The sequence below is a fragment of the Stigmatopora argus genome, chromosome 3, assembly GCF_051989625.1.
Source record: "Stigmatopora argus isolate UIUO_Sarg chromosome 3, RoL_Sarg_1.0, whole genome shotgun sequence".
NCBI classification, from domain to species: domain Eukaryota; kingdom Metazoa; phylum Chordata; class Actinopteri; order Syngnathiformes; family Syngnathidae; genus Stigmatopora; species Stigmatopora argus.
In genome coordinates, this window is record NC_135389.1 from 9,917,974 (window position 1) to 9,937,729 (window position 19,756).

The 19,756-nt window shown below is 40.2% G+C and overlaps 1 protein-coding gene across 2 annotated transcripts in view; it reads right to left on the reverse strand.

The window, feature by feature from the left end:
* Window positions 1–8,181: 8,181 nt before the first annotated feature.
* The window catches only part of LOC144071082 (metabotropic glutamate receptor 8-like), a 29,277-nt gene continuing 17,702 nt past the window's right edge, over window positions 8,182–19,756 (reverse strand). The window contains exons 4-11 of one of the 2 annotated variants that reach the window (XM_077595868.1): window positions 18,127–18,262; window positions 17,327–17,481; window positions 17,102–17,239; window positions 16,388–16,588; window positions 13,470–13,609; window positions 11,953–12,891; window positions 10,746–10,992; window positions 8,182–10,443 (exon numbers count right to left, since the gene is read on the reverse strand). In XM_077595868.1, coding sequence (XP_077451994.1) covers window positions 10,394–10,443; window positions 10,746–10,992; window positions 11,953–12,891; window positions 13,470–13,609; window positions 16,388–16,588; window positions 17,102–17,239; window positions 17,327–17,481; window positions 18,127–18,262 — 2,006 coding nt within the window. In that variant the 3' untranslated portion in view covers window positions 8,182–10,393. Of the gene's footprint in view, window positions 10,444–10,745; window positions 10,993–11,170; window positions 11,404–11,952; window positions 12,892–13,469; window positions 13,610–16,387; window positions 16,589–17,101; window positions 17,240–17,326; window positions 17,482–18,126; window positions 18,263–19,756 lie in introns of those variants that run through there. The other variant, XM_077595869.1, reaches the window with a different exon arrangement.

The window sequence follows — 19,756 nt, forward strand, 5'->3', positions numbered from 1 at the left end:
TGGAGCCTATCCCAGCTGACTCCGGGCCAGAGGCAGGGGACACTGAATCGATGGCCAGCCAATCACAGGGCACAAAGAGATGGACAACCATGCACACTCACACCCATACCTAGGGGCAATTTGGAGTGTCCAATCAGCCTACCATGCATGTTTTTGGAATGTGGGAGGAAACCGGAGTACCCGGAAGAAATCCACGCAGGCCCGGGAGAACATGCAAACTCCACACAAGTGGATGTGACCTGGATTTGAACCCAGGATCCCAGAGCTGTGAGGCCGGGGCGCTAAACACTCGCACCAACGGGCCGCACTCTGACAGTATTGGAAAGAAAAGACACAAACGCCTTAACTGAGACAACAATGTTAAATATGCTAATGGAATGGTTGATTTACAAAATCTTCCATCACAAAGCTCCTCCTCCACTGGCCCGGTGATAAGAGTAGTTAGCACGCCTCACAGTTCTGAGATTGTGGGTTGAATCACAGGGGTGTTCGGAGTCGGACCTTCATGTGTGGGGTTTGCATGTTCTCCACAGGCTTACGTGGGTTTTCTCCGGATACTCAGGTCTCCTCCAACATCCCAAAAGCATGCATGTTAGGCTGATTGAACACTTTAAATCACAGGTGTCAAAGTGGCGGCCCGGGGGCCAAATCTGGCCCGCCGCATATTTTTGTGTGGCCCGAGAAAGTAAATCATGAGTGCCGACTTTCTGTTTTAGGATCAAATTAAAATCAAGAGTATAGATGTATATTAAATTTCCTGATTTCCCTCCTTTAAATCAATAATTGTAATTTTTTAATCCATTTTTCTGTGTTTTTAGTTCAAAAATCATTTTGTAAAATCTAAAAATATATTTTTTAAAAAGCTAAAATAAACATTGTTTTAGATCTATAAAAAACTGAATATTCAGGGCCTTTAATCCAATTCATTTAATCCATTTATTTAAAAAAATCTAAATATTATATCTAAAATGGTCCGGCCCACATGAAATCGAGTTGACGTTAAAGCGGCCCACGAACCAACCCGAGTCTGACACCCCTGCTCTAAATTGTCCGCAGGTATGAGTCTGACCATTAATAGTTTTTTGTCTCCTCGTGCCCTGCGATTCGGTGGCCACCTGTTGGTTGGGATGGACTGTAGCACCCCCGTGACCCTATGAGGATGAATAATAAATAATTTGAAGCGTACGCACGACACAATTGGTTCAGACACAAAGGGGAGGGGGAAAAATGCAGTTTTTCTTTCCAGGTAAAAAAAAAAAGCTTCACACTTTACTGCTTTCTTGATGCTAAATTGTGTTCCTCAGCCTAGTGACAAGCGTAAAGCCGCAGGCTGACACAAGCCAGGTCTTGATATGACAAGTGGTGCGTATATAACTGGAGCACAGAGGTGGGATGTACGCGCTTGCATCAAGTGCGAGTGCATGCAGTGTCAAGGCCTCAAGGTGCAAAAAAATAAAAGCACTGGTGAATTCTTCCTGTCTGTCAGTCAGGCGGCTGCTCGTTTATTTCTGTTCGTAATCCCTAAAAAAAGGTCTGAAGGCAGTCTCTAATTCCAACATGATTAATAATTGATAGTGCTGGAATCTGAGTCCCTGGAATGATCTGGTGACTGCATCAGCAAAGCTTTACATCTGATGAGACACTCCTCAACATTTCCCAGAGGACAACCAACATGGCAGGAGAGAAAGACCGACGAAATAGCAGCGTTTTACATCAGAGACTATTCAGTGTAGCCAGTTTATTGCGAGGACAAAGACAACAATAAAGAACTCTCAGATTTTTGTGAACAATTCGGACGGAGCCCAAGTGTTCACTACTTATGGAAGGCTATTCAAAGGTTGACACTTACGATCTTTGCCTCTTTATAAATGACTATTTAAAGAAACTTGAATAAAAACAATTGTTATTATCTTTATAAATAACACTAGAAACATTAGTAAGTTAATTGAATGCTAAATGAATAGAATAAAAACAGCCCCAAGAAAGATTCAAAATGACATTTTTTCGCGGAGGTATTGAACTCATTGCATGCCATTGATTGCGATAGACATCCAATTTTTTGAAACCACGAAAACTGGGTACAAATGCTCAAGTTTGAGTGCCATTGACGGCGCTAGACGTCCAATCCATTTCGACTGGGAAGGGTGAATGAATGAACGTTCTCACAGACTAAATGGCTTAGACATCAGCAAATGAGTTAAATAAGTGCCCTGTAAAGTTAAAGTAAAAGTCACAATCTGACTTGAGTATTAAAAAGTTAAGAAATTTGATAATTTACTCTCAACCTCCAACTTCAAAATGGATTGGATATCCAGTGCCGTCAATTGCAGCAAATGAGTGCCCTATAAAGGGATAATGATTAGTCAATTATTCAACCTTTTTATGCTTAGTCATTAAAATATTTCTTCATGTGGGGAAAAGGGAAAGTAGGAGACTGCTGTAATAAGGGAGCATCAAGCAGCCTACCATGTTTATTATTAAACAATGTCTATTTTTGGGGTACTGCAATAATTATTTCATCACCTCAGTCGTCCCTCAAGTTTCTCTGTTACTTCCCCAAAAAAAGCTTCCATCAAAAAAACTTCCATTTGTGTAATATTGTTAATATATTGTATTTCATTAAAAAAAATTGTAATCATCCTGGCTTTGGAATTGTTCTCTCTAAATTAGTATGTCATCCTCCCCATAAATATGGTTTCCAAATTACACATTTCAGGCAACATTCTCCTTCAATCAAGCGGAGAAGTGCAAATAGATCTAATCTATGGGTTTAATAGGATTTAAACATCCAAGACAAATGAGTGTTTGAGGACAACAATTTTCTAAACATCAAAGAACATTTCAAGTCATTTACCAACCTAACTTTCATGTTGACAAACAGATGATGATTTGCAGCAAAAACAGAAAGATTTACTGTTGGAAAAAGAAGTACAATGTCACCGTTCCAAATCTGTCATTGTGGATTAAACGAGGCTCCTGTATCCACCCAGATGTCCTGTGCAGGAACTCAACACACTCCCCAATGTGCAAAGGTACATTTGACAAGGCTGACTAATAAACAGCAACAAAAACATGACAACAAGGTTTATTATTTTTCAGGCTAATGAGTGCTGTTTATTCCCCAGTTATACATTACTGCGATTTTTCACTTTCCTGACCGTCAGGAGAAGAAATAACACTCAAAACAGGTCAGTTTAACGGGTTTAAGAAAAAATGGATGGTGGCAAAATATATGGGCAAAAAAATTACATAGCTGCCTGCTGTAAAAATAAATACAAAATCATCAGCTGTTTGGCAGGCGCCCTGATAATAATACAGACATAAGACATAATAAGACGTTGACGAAAATGGTCGTGTTGGACAGTGGTGGAAGCTGTCAAGTTGTCACACAACCGTGATTAAAGAAAACAATAGATAGCATCCTTAGAAATGTGCTGATTGGTCCTTTATCACTATGAACAGTTTGAGTTTGAGGCTCTTGCCAGAAAGACAAAAAGTGATGGATCTTTTCCACAAAATAAACTATTGATGTCGCACTTCCCTAAAATGGTGACAAACTGCTAATTTTGAGCTGTTCCTAAAAAGATTGACAATATGTTGCATTTTTATGAACAGAAAACAGTTAATGTTGCTCATTCCTCAAAAATTTACTGCTAGGACTACACTTTTCTAAGGAGAATTCAAGTTATTGAGGTTGAATTTTCCACAGAAGAAACTAAGTAACTGAATTCCAACCTTCCTAAAAAGAAGACAAACAAAATAAGTGGCATTGTGACGGACCCTAAAAATGAGACAAATTGATTTTGCCAATTGCACCTTTTGTATTGTTATACTACCACGCATGATAAGGATACTTATTTGAAAGGTGCCACAATATAAAGCCAATAATCAAAGAGACCAAACACAGCAGTATTTCACTTTAATAATTTGTTCTCCATGTTTTGTTTTTTCCCCTGCACCTGTTTAGCAGTATTAGCGTGGGAAGATCTGCATTTGCATCACGATGCTTTGCAAGCAGCCACCGCCCACTCCCAGCCACCAGACAAATTTGACACAATATCTGTAAATTGAACACATTTGTCAAGCTGGCATGAAAACTTCCCGAGTGTTTGCCAGGCACAAGCATCTTCATAATGAAAAAAGGGTAAATAAAAAGAACAAAGCAATACCTTGGACAATTTCAAATAAATATGTTGAATGAATAAACAATGCTTGTACACAATGAAGGCAAGTAGCCATGGAAAGAAAGAAAAAAGCCATGTTTGGACGGTACTCGGACGTTTGGTCGAAAGACATTTGGTCCCCGGACGTTTGGTCGACCGGGCGTTTGGTCGACCGGACGTTTGGTCGACCGGACGTTTGGTAGAACGGACGTTTGGTAGAACGGATGTTTGGTAGAACAGACGTTTGGTCGCCGGGTTGTTACTGTTGAAACCAGCTCTCAAAATTATAATCATGAGAGAGAGAGAGAGAGTGAGTTTAATATCTAAATATCTAATATCAAAATATCAACAGTAAACTCTGTCATAATTTGACAACGAGCGAACCCGGCGACCAAACGTCCATTCTACCAAACGTCCGTTCTACCAAACGGTCCGGTCGACCAAACGTCCGGGGACCAAACGTCCGGGGACCAAACGTCCGGTCACGTGTTTGGACGGTCAAACAATATACATTTTTTGACAATTCACAAAGAATGTGGTAAAAATATGAAAAATATGCTAAGGCAAACAATGTAAAAGGAAAAATAGACAAGGGTGACAAAAGAAGGCATAAGAATGCATTGATTGTTAAAAGATGGCAGACAAGATAAATGTGCCGAGACCAAAAATATGCTAACAAAAAAAGATGATTATGATTGGAAAAAACAAGGAAAAAGAATGTGATAGAAGAAGTTTCTGGCCTCAGACATTCTCCTAATCATTGCTGGGCTCCAAAATGATGGAACGTTTGAAAACTTTCTTGGGAACAGACTGTGTCACCATCTGCTTATTTCACACACGCATGTTCTCTCCCTATCTCATCTCTCACATACACACACCCATTTTTAAAATATAAGAAATAAGTCAATTTGCTGGGGAAAATGCCCACATAAGTACCTTTTGCAGCTCTCTTCATACCTTTTGAGGAAATCAACATTGTTGTATTTCCTTCTTGGCAAACATTTTCTTTTTGCCTCAAAAAAACTGTAATCTTTTTGTTTTAAATGACCATGTAAACCACTGAGTAAAGTTACAATATCTCTTCATGTGCCACCTTCATTTTTCCATTCTAGATCGCTTTTCCTTCTGCACGTTGCCTTCCTTGTAATGTGTTTACAATGGTCCAGCTACAAGCTTTATTAAAACTGCCTTCTCCGTTTTTTGTCATTTTTCCAAATAGCATCTGTGCATAAAACAATTACTCTACACTACACAACTGAGTGGTAGCACAGCTGTAGAGCAACAGCCCGCGAGCGGCAGATGGCCACACCAAATCAAAGTATGGCAAACAGCATTGCCATTTCAATAGCGTGAGAAATATTGGGTGCATTTGACATCATCTGACGTCACGAGCGATGCGGGCTGAGATACTCGCATCTGATTGACTGAAACACTTCTGGCATTTAAAATGGCAGCTTAAAACAATGTTGCATATTTCTTGTAAATTTGGGCTTTATTGATTTTTTTTCTCCACTATTAACCAGCGAATTCATTATATTGATTTATTTTTCAACAAATTTAAAAAAAAGATTACAATTCTGCTCTTTCTACCTCTGCCTCCCTTTTTTCAAGAAAAAAAATCTTAAGTACAGACGCTCCCCTACTTACGAACATTCAACTTACGAACAACGGTACATACGAACATGTCTGCAAATTGCGTTTAAGTCCAAAAATGTTCGCAAGTCCAATTTTGTATTTCGCCTTTTTCGGAGTAGTACTTCTTTCCGCCGCTAATACCGACGCCTGGCGCTGTGAGAGCTCAGCTCACCCAGCATCTACCTTCTTCTTCGTTGCAATGCGGAAGTGCGTGAATGTATCTCCAGTGTGCAAAGAACCTTTTTCATTTGTATCATTAAATATCTCATGCATCCAATATTGAATATGGTTGGTAAAAAGCTAAAGGCTTCTATTGAGGGAGTTGCAAGGAAGAGGCAAGCCATTTCATTTGAAACGAGTGGCAATAATAACGAAGCTTGATGCGCGTGAGAGTGGTGAGCGTTGCACATTCAGTACCATTTATAAACAGAAAGATCGAGCAGCAGGACCCAAATATTGAACGTTGCACAAAGTTTGCAAATCAATTGAATGATGCCATACAGTGCTACTGCATCATTTATGATGAAAAAAAAGAAGAAAACTGTGCAATTGTCATTAGGTCGCTTCTTTTGGCCAGTTTCTAATACATAAATCTCTCTCTCTCTCTACAGTACTGTACATATTCTCTCCATTTTATTAAAAAAAAATTTTCAGTACAAACCAATGCGTGTTACTTATACAAGCCTTAAACATACAAATGCACTTATATAAACCTTCAATATACTTATATCGGCCTTAAACATAAATTATAATACAAAATATAGCACTGAATCAACTTACAAACAAATTCAACTTATGAACAATCGCTCGGAACCAATTGCGTTCGTAAGTAGGGGAGCGTCTGTACTTAAAAATGTTTTTTTAAACCAAACAAGAGCCATTCTGTTAATTTTGTGTGTCAGATTTTACACAGTTCAGTTTTAAACACGTGCTCACACACACAACAACCTAACACTAAATAATTGAACAGAACAGCATTTGTGTGTCATCAGTTGGGTCATGGCGCAGGAAAGATACCACTGTATGCTGAGACTATATACAGGTGTATGCGTGTAAAGAAAATGTGTCTAAAAATAGACCATATATGTGGAAGGGGCCCCTTTCTTCTCGCACTAGGAGTCCGCTGAACTGTGAGACAGACAGCCACCGTGTCTGAAGCCTGCAGCCCTCCTGAGGCCCGTGCCCGTGGCCCAATTAAGAATAGTCACACACAAGCTGATAGCTTCCCCAAGATAGCCCCCACACACATTTTTACTAGCGATAAGTACAAAAAATATAGACCTATTTGGTATAGTGAAACATGTGCGTATACATATAGGATAAGCGGCCCGGGGGCCAAATCTGGCCTGCCGCATCATTTTGTGTGGCCCGGGAAAGTAAATCATGAGTGCCGACTTTCTGTTTTAGGATGAAATTAAATTTTTATTATAGATGTATATTACATTTCCTGATTTTCCCCCTTTTAAATCAATAATTGTAAATTTTTAATCCATTTTTTCTGTGTTTTTAGTTCAAAAATCATTTTGTAAAATCTAAAAATATATTTTAAAAAAGCTAAAATAAACATTGTTTTAGATCTATAAAAAACTGAATATTCAGGGCTTTTAATCCAGTTCTTTTAATCCATTTATAAATAAAAAAATCTAAATATTATATCTAAAATGGTCCGGCCCACATGAGATCGAGTTGACGTTAACGCGGCCCATGAACCAACCTGAGTCTGACACCCCTGGGATAAGCGGTATAGAAGTTGAATAATTCCAGGTTAAGTGACAATACAATGCTGAAATGAGAAGTGAAAGTGAATCTTTCATAACATAAAACATGTCATAGCATATCACCTTGGGAGATGATGGTGGTATAGAATGACACCAAGGCTTGGTTGTTCAGTTTGCAGTTTCGCTGATAACTGTCAGGTAATCCACAGATTTGACTGAGAACAGCCTGTCCTTCAATAATAAGCAGCAACTCAGCTTTTAAATTTTAGATAGTGCCATAGGCGACCTGTATCCTCAACAGCGGAATGACAAATTACAAGTCCGTAACCTATACTATTAGGTCTTTTGCCGATTAAACGTGGCTTATGGAGAAGCACCATCAATTTCGTCACACGCAGTTCTGCGTGTGATGACAAGTTGCCTTTTGTGTTGTGATAATGACGACAGGGCCTATGTCCGATTATTATTATTATTATAAAATTAAGAATGCAACGAATCCCCAAATGCTGGGTGAAGCCTAATCCAATGTGGTGTTGTGGTATCTCGAGTCATAAATCTCAGTGTTCTTGTCGTTTCGACATCAATAAAGAAAAGATTTAGTCTTTTCCTTCAGAACATCTGATATGATAAGTTTTAAGCATCGACAAAATGATGGAATCTTCGAACACATTTGAATTTGCTCTTTTAGGGTCTTTTGAAAACATTTTAGGGCTATTATCTCCATAACCGAGTACTACAAAGTTTTCATTCCTACTTATATTCAGCAACTATTTTCAAAAACACGAACACCTGAACTGGAACAATACTGTTAAATATGAAGATGCCACCTTTACAAAATCTTCCATCATTAGGTCCTCCTCCACTGCAAGATTTTGTGAAAAAAAAAGTTCCAACACATCAACAAGGGCTGGCTCTAGAGGTGACTGTGTAGTTCCCTTCAAAAAGAGTGCATTCAGCCAAAGTACCTTCTCTGTCCGTGCCTCACATACCTGGAACTCAATACCAATTACCATACGTGAACTCCCGTCTCTGAATCTCTTCGCCAATCATCTTAAAGCCTGGCTGTTAGAAAAATTGCGATCACAACGCTGACTAAAACTGTGCTACTTGTGAGTGTGTGTGTGTGCGCGTGAGTATGTATGTAAGTATGTGTCATCGTTTACCTTCCACCTGCACAAGATGTAAATTAGCTCTCGGCTACAATCTTACATATTTACATATATATGTTCATGTTAACATGAATATGAATATGTGCATTAATATGTGCTGTCGCTTATGAAATAAATCAAACTCAAACAGCTATTGTTTGATGCATTTAGCTCTGAGTTCACTTGACGGTGTCTTTAAGAAAGAACATCTCAACCAAGATAACCGTTAACTTTGCACTCTTCACTTACAATTTTCTTGTCTAGAATGTGGTTTCACTTCCATGGCTGCAAGAGCTTTTCTTCTCCGGTACGAGCAATGGGAGCCGAGTCAGGGGAAATCAAGTCATGAAGAAGCAAAGCTTCATCAGTGCTGCCAGGAGATGCAGAAATATTCATTACAAGCATTGAGAGCTCACGCTGGCAGAGTGTATTGATCTGGCGCTCCTGTTCCACCACCAAAATCGACTGTATAGATTGGTCACTCCTCCTCATCTGTAATGGGACCCGCAGCACGCCCAACTTCCCGCTGGCTCTGTTTAAGGTCAAGTCCAGCTGCTTGCCGCTCTCGCTGTTGGGATGTAAAGTCATTATCTTTAAACAGAAGTGGATCTCTGTCTAGAATTCTTGCTGGGTGGATCACTTGGGGAGTAGATCATTCGATGGCATGAGGACTGAAAGGCTATCCGGTAATGCTGTTCACAGGAAAATGTGTGAGACTGGCTAGACGGTGATATACTACACTGATAATTCGATAAATGGAAAACTTGATCCATCAATTGAGGGATGCTAAGTCCATGAAAGCACAATGGGTGGATTGATTACTGGCTGTTAGGACCATTGAAGAAAGCAATTGATCTCTCCCTGGGTGGTGAAGAGGAATATCAACGTTCACAGCAATAGTGCTGCTGACACGTCAGCCTGATCTGATCACTTTTTATGTGAAGTTTGTTATGATAACACTCTGCCTTAACAGAAAATTGTATTTGCATTTTACTTCCTACGGTCTCAATGTTGATCGTCTCCTGTTCCTCAGTTTTTGCGAGCAACTTCGCCCATGAGGTCAGTCGACCACCTTGCTGTCTTGATTTAAATCAGGGGTCCCAGAGTCCAGGCCTCAAGGGGACATATCCAGCCTGTTTTCTAGGTCTCCATCCTCCAACACGCCTGAGTCAAAGAATCAGGATTGTTGTCATGCTTTTGCAGAGCTAGCTTATTATTAAAATTTGATCATTTGTAGACAAGATCACATCATTACATGAATACTTTCCTTAGATGGGCAAAGCTGTGGCACATTATATTGATTGCTCAGTGCTTGGAGAGAGAAACTGGTTCACTTTAGTATGGTTGAAGTGTAGTAAGAAACAAATGTTGTATTTTCCCTTTTAATTAGAAATCGAAATCAATTGTAGAAAACTCAGCATGCTTCACTTCATTTCCATTTGTACATGTTCCACAACAACAACAGATTCATCAGAACATACAGACAAAAAGTGGGACAAGATTCCAAAATCTAATAACACAATTTTTCCACTCACAATGACCATAACATCAAATACAATTGGTCTCCAAAAAAAATTCTCCTTTTTTTTTATCTTCTCAGACAATTTTCTCTTGTGACTCGCCTGGATTTTGACTCATGTTTGTTTTCGCTTTTCACAGTAGACCTAAGTTATGGTAACTTTCCGTATTCTGGCTGGAGATGGTCCCATAAATTTTATTTGAGTTTGGTTCAGATGTCGTGGTTGGTGTAGCTGACGTAGGTGGTTTTTGTTGGTAAGACTGCAGAAAGGAAAAGGGCATGAAAGAACTTCAACCAGTAGAAATGATGTCTGTAAAACTGCAAAGTGATATGATGCCATTGAGAAGAACATTAACTACGCTCAGTTCACTCTGAAGGACTATTAAGGCTAAACAGCGGTCTTGAATCTATGTAATGTTTAAGGAAAGTTAACCTTAAAGTCCTGTACTTTAAAATGCAAGTTCTTGATTGGCGAGGCAACATTCTGTTCTCAAAACAATCTTTTTGCATTTGTTTTGCTAAAATAAGAAGTAATTGTTACCGGACGAGAACCCATACTAACCTCCTGCCTCTACGCCTTGAAACAGCTCGGTCTTCACTTCGCCATTGGGTCGTTCAGCTGCCAACTGTGACAGTTTATTGGTCATTGTGGCCGCGGTGACGACGGCTTTGAAGCTGCGTTTGCGCCTGGGGACGTTCTGCTCCGGGTGGAAGATGATGATGTAGACCTTCGGCACGTAGAGCATCCCCAGCGACACAGAGGCACTGAGGCTAAGCGACACGGTCAGTGTGGCCGTCTGGATGTACATCTGAGGAAGGGGGCGTGTAAGGGGTCATGTTAGGACCTTATGCCTTTACATTTGACAAAGGTATCACTGGATTACTGAGTGGATGGATGAATTCATTACTGAATACTACATGCACAGGCCAGGTCGATTGATGGATGAAGGTAAAGTGTTGGATCCACTAATGGGTAAATGTTGAGTGTAATGCTGGAACACCCGCTGTAAGACTAATGGATGTTTGAGTGGGTGAATGCATGGATTTATGAATCACAGAATGTGTGGATGAATGGATGGATCACTTGGTACACGTATCACAAGATGGAACAGTCACTGGATGACTGAATAATGGATGAATACCCAGATATGTGGAATACTATCTGGATCAATCACTGGAGGTTTAGGCAGCTGTATCAATGTCTGGATGGATAAATGGACCTGCAATCAAAGTTTTGAGACATGTTTTTCTTCATACTGAGTTAGATTTAATCACTTTTTTGTTGTGTTACTTTGTTAATAGATGGCGAATTAGAATAAATAAAACTTTTTTTTCCAATCCAATATCCTCTTTTTGGTGTTTTTTCAGAGGGTTGGAACAAATTAATTTGTTTTTAGTTCATTTCAATGCGAAACGTTCGTTCGAGTTACGAGAAGATCGACATACGAGCTCAGTCCCGGAACGAATTAAGCTCGTATCTCGAGGTACCACTGTAATGCCATTATTTTGGTGTCGGTTGAATTGAGGTTTAACTATATCACTTTATGAATAGATCAAATCACTGTGTGGAGCAGTGAATGTACCAATTAATAATAAAGGAATGAAGGAAATTCATTACATTTTTCATTATTATTATTATTTTCCATTAATTTTCCATTTCCCTCACCCCCTTGCTACTGTGACAACGAAATTTCCCGAATACGGGATGAATAAAGTTATCCAATCCAATAAAGATTTTTTTAAACTTTTTCCCCAGATGATACACTCACCCGCTCAGCCGACTGCGCTGTGCCGAAGAAAATGGGTATGAAGGCGAGCCAGATGATGCAGGTCGTGTACATGGTAAAGCCGATGGGCTTGGCCTCATTGAACGTCTCCGGGACGCCCCGTGTCTTGATGGCATACACTGTGCACGTGACCATCAGCAGAATGCTGTAGCCCAGTGAGCAGATGAGTGCCAGGTCCGAAATGTCACACTTGAGCACCCCCCTCGCGTGCTGGGGGTCAGCCGTACGCTGCTCGCTGTAGTCCACCAGGGCGTGCGGCGGCTCGGCCGCGAACCACGCCAGCACTCCTACCAGCTGCACACCCACCAAGGAAAATGTGATCACCAGTTGCGAGGTCGGTGAGATGAAACGGGGTGCAGCCACTGCCGTCTTGCCCTGGGCGAAGATACGGTGGATGCGGTTTGTTTTGGTAAGCAGAGCCGCATAACTGAAGCACAAGCCAAGACCCAGGAAAATCCGGCGAAGGGAGCACACGGCGACACCTGGCGGGGCCATCATTGGGAAGGTTGCCACGTAGCACAAAAAGATGCCCGTCAGGAGCACGTAGCTCATCTCCCGCCCAGACGCCCGCACAATGGGCGTGTCATTGTAGCGTATGAAGGTAGCCATCACGAAGGCAGTGGCGGAGATACCCAGGACGGCAATGAGGACGGGCACCAGTGCCCAGGGTGAGTACCACTCCAGCTGAATGACTGGGATTGGCTGACAACTGCTACTGTTCCAGTTGGGCCGCTGTTCGTACGGGCAAAGCTGGCAGGAGAACTGGCTAGCAAGGAAATGGTAGCCTTCGCAGCGCTCACAGTGCCAGCAGCACGGAACGCCCTTCACGATTTTCTTGCGCTCGCCTGGCCCACATGGCACGCTGCACGACGAAGCAGGGGGTGAGACACTGCCCACTGAGTCAAACTTCAGCGCAGATATCTGTCGGGGGAGCGACAATGTTACTTAGTAAGCCATTCAAGAGATTCCACCCTGTTAAGATGTCTTGTGAAAACTCAATTGTGTGAATGAATTTGTCCCCCGTTGACTTAATAGCTTATGATGTTATTTTATAGTGCATTTTTGCAATATCGGAGTGTCTAGCGCGTTGGCCTCAGTTCTGGGGGTCCGGGGTTCAAATCCAGGTCACTCTATCTGTGTGGAGTTTGCATGTTCTTCTCGGGCCTGCGTGGGTTTTCTCCAGGTACTATGGTTTCCTCCCACATTCCAAAAACATGCATGGTAGGCTGATTGGACACTCTAAATTGCCCCTAGGTATGAATGTGAGTGTGGGTGTGAATGGTTGTCCTTCTTCACGATTCAGGCTGTCCCGCGCCTCCGGTTCGAAGTGACCAGCACCCTATGTGACTCTTGTGAGGATAAGCAGTTAAGAAGATGAATGATTTTTTGCTATATCACAGGATTTTGTAAAAAGAGACAAATGTTCAAATTTGAAATGATTTTGCTCCCGAAAAGAAATTGAATAACTGGATGATGGTGATAAAAAAGACAGATCTTACATTGAGGTGCAGTTGATTGGTCCACTGCCCGATGACCTTATATTCTGGCCCCGAATGCTCACTGATCTGGTACTGGAAAATATCATAGCGCCCGGGAGCGTCTCCGTTCTCATTGAACATCACCGGTGTGCCAGCACTTCCTGTCATGACAGGAAGTAAATTAGAACAGATGACCAAAAAAAGAACAGTATTTTAAAGCTGTGAACGTGAGCGATATGAAATGGAAAACACAAGATCTTTGAACTTAGAGGCCTACGAAGACTAAGCTGGAAGGGGCAAAGTTATCAGTGTGTTGCGTGCATGCACGCCAAAAAAGAGCAAGAATGGGGAATGACGATAAGCAGTTCAGAAAATGAATGAATGAATAAAAACTTTAACGCTGCCAATCTACGATAGCTGATATATGTTGGATGCACACGAGCTCACAGCAGGCACACACAATAATTTTGTTCCTCCTCAACAAATTTGGCTACAAGGACCTCAACATCGCTTTAAATCAAAAGTGCAGTGGCATTACCCCCAAATCAGGGAAGGTCATGGAGATCAAGGAAGTCAAGTGACTGCTATAGTTGAGCAGTGACAAACAAACAAGCAGATTTTCTCACAAATACAAGACAGGTAAAATAATGTGGAAAGACAAAGCTGTTGAGATGCGAACTGGGGATTATGATGGCACCCTGAGACTCTTTATGTTACTAAAATGCAAAATGGAAAACATCATTTGATTTATAAATAAATCAAAGCCTACTCCATTGACCTCGAAGGTGCCTTCATTAACGTTAAAGTCATACGTGCTGCTTTAATGTGTTCAACTTGTGGTATATGTCACGTCATGTACATTGGATGTTACATTAAACATCAGAGTTCAATAATTCATTTATACACAACATTGTCCAGCATTCCGGTCAACCATAAGGTCATAAAATAAACTGGAGCTTTTACCATTAAAATGCTGAGAGGACGCTCTCAAGGGAGCTGCAGGGAGGGATACTTACCAAGTGGACAAACAATCTTTTGCACTGAGCTAGAGTAAAAAATAAATATAAATACAAATATTTTTCACGAAATAAGCTGCAGTAATTTGAGTTTGAGTATGATTTATTTAATAAAGGGACAATAGATATTAATGTAAACATTGTCTATGTCACAAATTTGACATCTCTATTTGGGCTGTATTTAAAAACTAAGTGGTACGAAAGATGAATAAATGTATTTAAAAAATAATCATGAAAAAAGCAGTTGGAATTTCTGCTGAGAACTCATTTAAATAAATGATGTCCTAAATTCAACAATTAGGCTTGGTAGGTAAAACAAATACCAAAAAAAAGATGTTTTACCAGAAATGCATCTAACAACCCTCTCATATTGAGCTGAGATAACAATGTTTGAAATATTTTTTCTAAAAATCTGATAGAGCCGTAGGAATTTTACCCAAATAATATTTCTGCATTGCGAAGGTAAAAAATGTGACATATTCTAATTTCCTTCTCTTACTCTAAAAAAAAAAAATTCTGCCAAAAATGTGTACGTTACTGCGCGTTTCCTGCTTCCTTAGCAACATGCTCAAATATATGCATTTATGCTTGGACTTCTTGTCCCTAGTCAACAAGAAAAAAAAGACGATTCTTCGTTTTACTGCCTCCCGGTTAGCTGTCCAACACAATCACATCGTGGAACTCGACCGCAAACTAATGTGCGAACATTAGCGGTCAACTGGAGCACACCCCTGCATGCCTCTCTAGAAATAAACACATGGGCGAGCAGCATGGATGAAGTAGCAATAAGCCATTAGCGTCAGGCGGCCCTCTGTTAGTTTGTTTGCAAAGCATGATGGGTAAGTAGCGCGCCCAGTCTAGTGGCACAGAAGAAGAACGTTCGCTCTAGTTCGCTTCAACGCTTTGATGAACCCTAGCCAGCCATGCAACGCCGGGGAAGCCTTAAATGCGCTGTTTGAACGGTTTGATTATCGGGAGTAGAAAAACGCTTATAAAAAAATAAACACCGTATTTACTCGCATATAAGCCGCCCCTGTATAAGCCGCGGTTTCAAAATTGCCTTAAAATCGTTGAATTTTACAATTTCTCGCGTATAAGCCATGCCATGCTTCATAATTTTCACCTCCATATTCATGGTTTTAATAAGGAGTACAAATGTGTTATTTTGAAGTGAAAATCTTAATAAAAATCATCGCACGTGGTATTTCTGAGATAATGTATGAATCAAAAGCACATTATTAGGGTCAATATCAAAAGGAAGTCAATATACCTGTCTTTGTAAATGCAAAATATCAAATTATTCAATTTAAAAAAGAAATAAGTCTATCTTAATGAGAATTCTTTTTAATGACAGAAATTACAATTTTCTTACAAGTTTAAGATGTTGTGGCGGCCAAATTGCTTCTAATGGCGAAATATCTCGGTTTTTTTTCGATGTTTCATATTACTGCAATAGTTGTCACTTTCAAACAAGAAATAAAAAGAAAAAAAGAAAAGCGGAATTTTGTTTTATTTCATAATCACAAATGTACAATCATTTCCTTTCTGTGTTCCGAAAGCGAGGGTGTTGCCTGCACCTAGACAAATTCAAAAGGAAAATAACGCACAACCAGGAATATGTTCACCAAGTCTCTGGCTCCAATAATAGCATGAGATACACATTGTGCAGGTATTAAGGCTGATACTTTAACAATCGACCGCAAGACCTTCGATCAGCCTTAACAACTTTTGGGATGTGCTGACATGGTAAATGCTACGAACACATGTATCAAGGCTACTTGCATCTGGCCAGTCAGAGCACGTTTAAGGTAGCCCTAGGTACGATGTCAACGCCCTGAGCGAGCAGCATCTCTAACTTCAAGACAAACATGTTAACCACTAGTCCATATATTCTCCTGAAAATAATGCATAGTTGTGTCTTACCGTTGAAATTGACAGCACGAATGTGCGCCAGCAACTCCTTGCCATCAACGTTAGCCATCCGTGGACAGAGACCCGGGTGGCCGGCACACAGCTGCCGCTGAAGACGGTCCAGAGCATGCGCCATGGCGTACACAGCGTCCATCACAAACTGGACTTTTCCCTCCTGCTCATATGCAGAGTCACGACCCACTTTCTCCAGGCCTGTTGGAATAAAGTTGACGGACAATTTTCCTCCATCCCGCACAATTCAAGCACAAGAAGCCCAAACAAATTCTATCAAAAGGCAACAAAAGTAAGATAATGAAAATGAAGAGATGGAATTAAAAAACAGAGCACATTAAATATGATAGTAACTAATTGATCGCATAATTAGTGGGCCTCTTTTTGCATGTTTCAAGGCAAATCATCTTTTTTTAAATGCCATTTCTACCATACTATACATTCAAATACCACAAATATATAACAGTCAAAATAACCATTTGCTAAATTATTTTAAAAACAAATTATTTTACTAACCAATTTGCCGATGTATTTCTTTATTCCTTTTTTCGGTTAATGTTTTTTTTTTCCCAAGTGTACTTTTTCAATTGGCAACCCAAGTGTTTTGTACATATTTGAAAATTTTAAAAACATTACATTCTGAATTTTTTGCCCCATTGTTGACAATTGTATTCCACCAGGCCATGTGAGGGATCAACTGATGTGTTCACTCACCTGTACACTTTTTGGGTGCTCCTGTTCTTTTGCCATGCGTCCCCAGTTTGCAGCCAAAATTTTCCTCCCAGAATTCGGCGAACCAAACATTTCGCCGATTGTTGGCCAGTGAGCGGCTCTTGAAGTATCGATCAAACGCTGTGATGAAAACAAAACTGGACAGTCACCACCGGGGCGACCTTTCTTCTCAGATTTTTCGTAATTTTTAGTAGTTTATGTCCTGACCGTCGACAGACGCCCGCTTAGGCAGGATGGTGACGGCACCCTCGGCCACAACCTCCTGGTGCAGTACCGGTGAGATTTTGGAGCCCCAGCTGTCGGAGCCCACCCACAGGAAGTGACCCGTAAGGTTGTTTCGCTTAGCCGCGCCCAGGATGCGACTAGTGGGGACAGAGACGGACGGCTAATTAGACGAAACAAAGTTTTTTTTTAAAGTCATAAAAATGGAGATATCTGTTTTTGAAAATGAACATTGCATATGGATATACATACTTAGAATGATGCTTAAACATATGGTAAAATAGCGCCATGCTCACCCGTGAGGGCACTGAAACACATCTAATTTTCAAACATTTTCAAAGTGTGCCTAATTTTGAACGTGATCGGACGTTTCGTCGACGGACAATTTGTCGCCGGACAGTTCGTCGACCGGACATTTCGTCGCCGGCGTTTCGTCGCCGGACATTTCGTCGACGGACAATTCATAAGGTTAGTGGTTAGAATTAGGGTTAGGGGATAGTAGTTAAGGTTAGTGGTTAAGATTAGGGTTAGGGTTAGCCTAACCTCAACCTCGCGAACGATTGTTTTGTTGCATAAATAATTATTATCAACCAGGTAATCTCTCTCTCTCAAAATTATAATCATGAGAGAGAGTTTTTACATCAGATTTTTTAAAGGAACTTTGGCATTAAAATAAAAGGAAATAAATAAAACGGAAATTGTCCATCGACGAAATGTCCGTCGACGAAATGTCCGGGTACTATTTTGAAGTGTGTGTGACTGCGCATGTGTGGCGGGAGTCATACCGTATGTCGTCCTCATTGGCGAAGGTGATGACGGCGCGGGCGTTGGGCGTCTCTAGAAGACGTAGGAGCATCTTGTCAAACTCGCCTAGTTTAGGCTCACGAGGAATCTTCAGTGACTGAGCGATGCACACGTCACCTGATGCAGCAGAACACACAAACACTGGTTTAGACAAAGAGGAAAATACTACTTCACTTTCTCCACTTTCCCTGAACACATCACAGACTCCCACTTGAAGAAAAAAGTACTTTTGAAGTCTTTGGATTCAATCAAATTCATATGAGGAACCAAAGGTTATGTTCACTATGTAAAAACAAAGCCTAAACCTTTCCTCGTTTTCCCAAATAATTACCCCTATTTGCCAAATGGCAGAATTTAAATAGTACCTGGAAATTTCACACAAATGTTAAGAACAACTATGAAAGTCACTATTACGTTCCCGATAGCTTGGCTGATTAGAACTTTTGCTTTCCCCATGATGTAAAATAAGAATGAAAAAAACCTGCAGAGATTAGAATATTAAGGATATACAGCACAAGTGTCAAAGTGGGGGCCCGGGGGCCAAATCTGGCCCGCCGCATCATTTTGTGTGGCCCGCGAAAGTAAATTATGAGTGCCGACTTTCTGTTTTAGGATCAAATTAAAATGAAGAGTATAGATGTATATTATATTTCCTGATTTTCCCCCTTTTAAATCAATAATTGTAATTTTTAATCATTTTTTCTGTGTTTTTAGTTTAAAAATCATTTTGTAAAATCTAAAAATATATTTAAAAAAAGCTAAAATAAACATTGTTTTAGATCTATAAAAAACTGAATATTCAGGGCTTTTAATCCAGTTCTTTTAATCCATTTATAAAAAAAATCTAAATATTATATCTAAAATGGTCCGGCCCACGTGAAATCAAGTTGACGTTAAAGCGGCCCGCGAACCAACCCGAGTCTGACACCCCTGATATACAGTAATGTATGTTAAAATCAGATGGAAAATGAAAATGAATATTTTAGGACTAAATAAAATTGAACATATATTTAAATATAACTAAGAACTAGTATATAGATTGATAAATTATTTTTTAAAATTGACAACTGGTATGTTTGACTATTGATTGAAAGCCAAAAATTTATGGTTAAGACATATGTATGAAGTATAGATGGAAAGTTGTTAAAGACAGTGGCTAACTCTTAACTCTATAAATATATATATTGGGCCCAGAGGATTACTTCATATACAGTGGTACCTCGACATACGATCTTAATCCGTTCCGGGACTGAGCTCGTATGACAAGTTTCTCGTAACTCGAGGTAAAGTTTCCCATTGAAATGAATGAGAAACAAATTAATTCGTTCCAACTATCTGAAGAAAACACCAAAAACAGGATATTGGATTGGAAAACATGTTTTATTTCTTATAATTCACCATCTATTAACAAAGTAATAAATAACGAGTGGTTTGATAGTAATAATGTGTTTAATAGGAGTAAAATTAGACACATTTCGCGGAGGGAAGAGAACAACACACACGGAGGCGGAGGCGGGGGGGGGGGGGGGGGGGGGACAGTTCGGGGTGACTTTCTCCACGGCAACATTGCACTCTTAAACGAACAAACAAATTTAAATTAACTTGGATAAC